General features: G+C 32.6%; 1 protein-coding gene across 1 annotated transcript; it reads right to left on the bottom strand.

The window, feature by feature from the left end:
- Positions 1–431: 431 nt before the first annotated feature.
- Positions 432–5,368, bottom strand: LOAG_11347 (hypothetical protein; the record flags this gene model as incomplete). The annotated part of the gene is made up of 13 exons (XM_020448336.1): positions 432–488; positions 644–765; positions 1,197–1,410; positions 1,534–1,627; positions 1,780–1,874; positions 1,980–2,084; positions 2,519–2,609; positions 3,323–3,493; positions 3,654–3,772; positions 4,023–4,181; positions 4,626–4,722; positions 4,882–4,982; positions 5,240–5,368. The coding sequence occupies 13 exons, from the start codon at positions 5,366–5,368 to the stop codon at positions 432–434; spliced, it is 1,554 nt and encodes a 517-aa protein (XP_020301510.1).
- Positions 5,369–6,881: the final 1,513 nt, after the last annotated feature.

The raw sequence follows: 6,881 nt of genomic DNA, 5'->3' as shown, positions 1-6,881 counted from the left end.
GAGTTATGCTGGCTATCAGCCATGTTGCTGATAAAGAGTTTCAAATTCTGTTCACAGCTTAATCTGGATCGGTTGCACAATTTACGACAGACGACAGATTACAACTGAAGTTCTTTAGTAAGGAAATAAATTCCATTTTTCTTGACATTCCACAAATCTCATTTCATTTGCGACACTCTCCCTTTTTTTCTGTTCATGTTAATTTGATTTATTGTCATTTAAAAAACAACTGGTCAAAGAAAATTGAAACGGAAAATCACGTTTCTGTTGGAATTATCTTATGGACTTACTATTTAATAGGAAGAAAAGAAACTGACCCCTTCCTGTTTTGCCAATAACACCAATGGACAACGATTCGTCGATGAAGATGCGTACTTTATATTTCCATTTCAGAGCTATAAGTTCAGGCAACAGGCACAGATCACCGCTATTCATGTATAGTCCTTCACCACTATAAATCGTCTTGTTTTTGATGCTAGCTTTGGAAACTGTAAAAAAAAGTGGAAGTCTTTTGGAAGTGAAATGAAAAAAAAAAAAAACAGTGACATTGGAAATAAGTGTTATAGTAATGTAAAAAAAAAAAGAAAACAAGTTCTGTACAGTTTTGTACATTAATTTTAGTATTTTAAACTAAATTACAAACTTTACGGTCCCGTTCAGCCTGTTCCATTAATAACCTCTCTAGATCGTTGATATCATTATGACTGAACCATTCGATACGACTTCTAGATGCTTTGAGTCCCTCCTGTATTGCAAAATTCACTCCTAAATGTTAAAATAATAAAATCAATTCGTTCATTATAATTTAAAATCCAATTCCAGTGCAAACCACAAAAGAAATTCATAAACGTCAATTTCTTGAAAGTAACAATGAGCACATATTACAAAATGGCGCAACTGTAACAAATTAATGATGTGCATTCGTTCTTGAAAACTTTATCGATGCAAACCATCCCGGTTTAACTACCCACTAATCAAATTATCCGTAGTTTGGAATGTTTGCTTTGAATCTGGCTTGATTTACTTCAAAAAGTTCCAACATATACTTTTAAACATTTAAGTAAATAAACTGCGTGTAAAGTCATTCGAAACTTATATGAATTTAATTTTAATTTTAGATTATTACTCACAGATAAGTTTGACTATATTAACAAATACGGAGAATGGCTAAAAGGAATATTAGTACAAAAGAAAACCTTTGTCTGCAAAAATGACGTCGCTTTTCTTTGCATATGATGGTATAACACTGGAAATAGTTACAAAACCATAGCTGTAAAGGACCGCTTCCTCACATCCCAAGAAATCGGCAATTTGTTTCTCCAGTGCAAGATGTATATCTACTGTACCGTAAAAATGACGTGGCCCGCATGAACCAACGCCATATTTCGAAATCGCTTCTTTTGCCTCTTTCTCCAAAATAATGAGGTATTTAAGCTCTCCGAATTCATCAATCATTTCCAAGCTCAGAATTGCAGGAAGTATAGTAGTAATAATGCGTTTAATTTTTTTTACAAAGTTGAAATTATCAGTTACCTCAACCGTTTTGTCACCGATCAATCCCAAAAAATTCGTTGTCGCTAAATTCAAATAGTCCTTACCATCGTAAGTGACAAATTTACTCACTTTCCTGCAAGTAATCTTGTATGATAGTACGCATAATAGATATATTCCAACTATAATTAGCGTGGAGTAAGAAAAAAATCTTGAAATTTAATGATAACATTGATACAATTATAAGTGCTTATTTTATCTATATATTTGATCGAAAAAATGCCCAACCCATCAAAGTAATGTGTTTGCAGAGCTGAATGTTCGGTAGGAATTTCCGGTACCAACGGCTCCGGTTTCCATTCTGCGATTATTCGCTCTTTTTGCTATAATATTCTAACTATATATTAAGGAAACATCAAGAAACGTAGAGCATTCAACATTTAATATGTAATAATTTTTTTTCTTTTTAAAAATATAAAAAAGGTTGCCTGTTTAGTTAGCCATGTATGCTTCCGCTTTCGAAACTTCAAAACGATTATACCATAAATGACTACAGATAGTATTATACTTTCGGTGACTAACTGTTTATAACTCTGTAATGAAGAAAAAATACTTCAGTCATTATTTGATTAATTTCGAAATTAAGAATAAATGAGATTAATGATTACTACTACGGTGATTTCCCTTTTCATTAAGATGCATCAAAGACTTAATCTAGCGAACTTAAGTTTCACACATTTACGATCTAAAGAATGGATAAATATGTGTTGGGCTGTTTTCCCCGTAACATGCGAATTACATTGTCCTTGGTTTATTTCGTTGTTTTAAGCAACATATGCTAAATTCCTGAATCAAATTACATATAACGCACTGACACTTACAATGAAAACAAAAGAATATGTGCACTGGCGAAATAAACACAAGTGAAAACTAATTCAATTAACCTCCCACTTTATTTACCTAATGATTCCCTTAGTAATAGAAAAGATGGGAATTGACCGACTGAAATTAACAACAAGAAACTTACAGAGGTTGAGATATGACTACTAAGACGATTACTGAATTGGTGGTTATAGTCTTCTTCATGATATGTCGACATTTTTTTGGTACGTTCTAACCTGGAAACCCATTAAAACAGCAATCAATTATCCTTTCTATCAATGATAATATTCGCCTGTTCCGATCAAATCAAATATAGATAACTGGTTCCTTGTTTCCACCAAAGTCACGCATCAGTACAAACATCAACTTTTACCCAAACGTATCTTTATCCTCAAGACGAAATCCAGGAAATTATAATTATGTCCCATCCACTATATAAATTCAATGCACCTAGAGTAAATGCAGTAATGTATGTTACGAACAAATTTACTTCACACCGAAAAAACTTGAATATATGAGGAATAAAACCTCAGAAATTTTATTGATAATATTTGTAAAACAGACATGTGAAATCAAATATAACACTAAACATCTAGCAACAAACTTTGAAATAAAATTTTTTTTTTCCTTTTGTACATACTTCCTACACTAAACTGACATCGTATCGATAAACAACGGTGACGTTCGCCGTTTTTCACTGATGTAAGAGCGAGTAAAGAGATATTTTAGTTAATCATAAATTCGCGAACAACCGAACCAATGGATTTGTGTAAAGGGATCGCATTGCTAACTGAAAAAGAAAGTGCAGAAAAAACTATTAAGACATGATTTTCAAGAGCAGATAATTTCGCAAAGATTGATGAATGAATAAATGTAAAACGACTGACCTTTTATAGCTTCATATATATATATGTATATGTATATATAATAATTTGAAAGTTCAGCATACCTATTGGCCATCTTTTGTGTACCAGTGGAAGTTAATAAATCAATATATTCGCTTTCCTCAATACCACATATTTCGGCAATCAAGCGAAAGGAATTTAGTGATGAAATCAAAAATGTGCTGTTTTGAAATGTACTATTTGCCATTACCAACAATTTTCCGACATGCAATAAACTGAAAAAACGAAATCTAATCGAAAAAGGAAAGTTAAGACAATATCCCAAGCCTTTTGATCGTTCGAAGCCAGATGCATCTTTTTGCAATATCATAACTATAAGCATCGAAAGTGACTTTTGAATACCACCAAAAGCTATTCTGACAAGACAACTTATACCTGGAATCGGTAAGCAATGGTTGCAAGCAGTTGTAACATTTTACTATCCCATCCAAATTCTTCTTAAGAGCATCATAAATATCTGCATTCAGTGCCAGCAGTAGTAAATTCGACTGCAACTAAAAAGCGACCAAAGAGACCATAAAAACCAAACATTTCCTTAATTTCACTTCAACTTCGTTATTCTATTTATGATATTAGTTATTACATTACATTAGTAATTTAGTATAAGTAACCGATAAGTAGTTGTGGTAAAAAAAAATGAATGGTTATAAGTTCTACCTTAAAAAAAAGAATATTGCTGCCAACTCCACATGTTCAACATCTTTTAAAAAAACAGTGTCTATATCCATCCTATGAAAAACATACCAGATGCCCGGTTTGTATATGTTGAAGGCAGTGTGAGGCTGCTTGCTCGCAAAGTTTTCGAAGCCTGCAACTACGAACTGCCCTGCATATTAGCATTGCTGCTATGTAGCGTTTTGCACAAACACTCAAACTGTAATGCATCTCTGATTTCAACATATCCTAGAAGTAAGAATTTAACTTCAGATATCTTTTAAAATTTCCAAAATCAAGAATCATATAAACTGGTTAAATAGATTGCACTATGTGAAAAGTATGGAATTTATCAAGGAAAAAATGACCAGAAAAATTCAACTGTAAAAGTATAGCACCACTTATTCAGTCGTTAATTTCAGGATTTTATCATGGTATAAAGAAGTTGTGATCAAAAATAGAATCTTTATAAATAAGATCCTGTTTTCTCAGCAGTAAGAAAATCCTGTTTGGTCAAGAATCGCTTCTCTCATCCAACATTATTGAATCCCCAACTTTACGAGAAAAAAAAAGACGAAAACACGGAAAGTTTCTAGTACCACGGTAAATATAGCCGACAATACTAATGGAAAATCAAAGATCGAGTAAAGATTAATAGCTAAAAAACGCAATGTTTTGAAAATAGCAAAGTACCTTTGAGATTTTTTTCAAATATTTATTAAGTTTCAGAGCATTCAACTTATTTAATTCTTTTGAGACTCGACGAGTGAACCTCCAAAATTTGGCATGCCTGAAAATGATTATTATCAGTTTTATGGTGTGATGTGTGGAAGACTTGATAATTCCTGCACTATTGAGCAGGCATTTTTTGATTTAAATGAAAAATGAACAAATTAAATTCCACTTTTAATGTGTTGTTCACTTATATAATGACCAAAAATTTGATAACCTGTACGGAGCACTCATTTTATAGATCAATGCATCAAGTATTGCAACGGACTGCGGAGCAACGGAACTAGGGTAAAGACCAATCAGTTTATCAATTATCGCCTGAAGCAAATAGTTTTGAAATACAAAAATATTTCTGATGCAGTGATAAAGAGTTCCCGAACCACCACTAATTTTCTAAAATTAAAAATTCCGAATCTCACTCACTTGAACGTGTTACTTAATTTCTTAAAAAATATTATCGAGTAGATGTTTTGCTTAAACTGAAAAATACAAGAAGATTATTTATTGGCAACAGAAGAGTCCTAAATGACTGATGAAACGATGAATCTGAGCTGAAAACCGAACATCGAACTTACTTTTTCATTGATAATCGTAGCGTCGAACTTCTTGCTATCTGATTCGAAAGGATTGTGGACTGGTTCCGAGCAATATTTGTCCACCATTGCAAGCAATGCCTCATCTTCCAAGCTTTGAAATAACTCCATCCTGGAAGGAAGAACAATCACGCTACAGATTTTGTTAGTACTACGAATGGCATATAAAGTTCTTGAAGTTCCGTTTATTGCACATACTTCAATCATTTCCAATTTAATCTTGGCAAACCAATCTAAAAATTATCGATCTGACTACCAGCATTGCAGCGTATGCATTCCTAAATTACTTTTTACACAAAGTTACAATCATATTACCAGCATTACTGTTTACGCTGCAAAATGCCAACATTGCAGCATGTACATGTAAGAGTAAGCGTGCAACACATAATGCGTACAGCATGTAATACAATACATTCGACAACCGTCACATATATTAATTTGGCACGTAAACAGCAAATAAAACAACAAAAACAAAGATTTGTAAACAGCAAACATCTGAATATTTATTCGTTCAAACTTTTGAAAATAACTTAATTGCACAGCCATTTCGCAATTAAGAATAAAACCAAAAAAGTGAGTTTTCATTGGATTGAATTTCAAAAACTCAGAAACGCCAATTCTCATCATAAGAGTTGTGCTTCGTGATTCAGAATGAGTTACCCCAAAAGTCCTGATGTTTCTTGTAAGAAAGATAGAACCACACAACCATCATCTCCAACTTAATATCTCATGCTTATTTTGGGTCCAAGTGAAAATTCAAAATCCCATTCATTATAATATTTGAACTGTTGGTTTTTCCAGACCGTTAAGTTGATGATGGACTTCGGGTTGCTGGCAGTGGTCACTAATCTTATTGGTTAGCAGTTAAGGGATTATGAAAATGAGCAAATGCGAAAGTTACAAAGTTCATTGATGTTCTCTGACGACGTTACTGTAGAATGATCCATTCTTTAGCTACACTTCAAGGCTTAATTTTACATTTGTTATACCCGGATTTATTATTTTACACTCCATCTTCCCTTCATCACAGTGATTTTAATACTTCGTAACCGAGACTTTTCGTCATTTCTCTGGATCCATAAGAATTTGATAAAATTTCAATAAAAAGGCTTCTTTACAACGATCAATATCTACTTGTATAATCCTTCGTTTTGCTATTAATAATTAACAAACAGAAAGCTGATGGAGGATATCACCATGTCAGATTTACTGCACAGTGATTTTGATGCTAAAAGATTTTTCTAAATGCTATTAAAATCATTCAGTTTGATAATATTGATAATTAAATCTTCTGATTCGATCCACTCGTTATGGCAAATCAATGGTTTTTTTTCAGTTAAGCTACTTTACTTGATAGAGGAGGGTTGATTGATTAATTGATAATAAATATTCGAGCTTAATTAAATAAACAAAAACGACTTTTACCTGAGCAATGAATGCTTGAAAATGCAAAACAATTTGATGATTTTCTTTTCAGCAGTACTTTCTTCCAATTACTTCGTTTTGAAACTTATCAAAATATTGGTTCATTTTTGGACATTATACCAGCTTATTCGCAGTATCTCACTGGAAGAATATTGTCGAAAGCGAACGCTTATTGTTATATTTCTGTAAATTATCACAA

This window comes from Loa loa (assembly GCF_000183805.2).
Source record: "Loa loa unplaced genomic scaffold supercont3.205, whole genome shotgun sequence".
Lineage (NCBI taxonomy): Eukaryota > Metazoa > Nematoda > Chromadorea > Rhabditida > Onchocercidae > Loa > Loa loa.
This window is presented reverse-complemented; position numbering and strand designations above follow the sequence as displayed.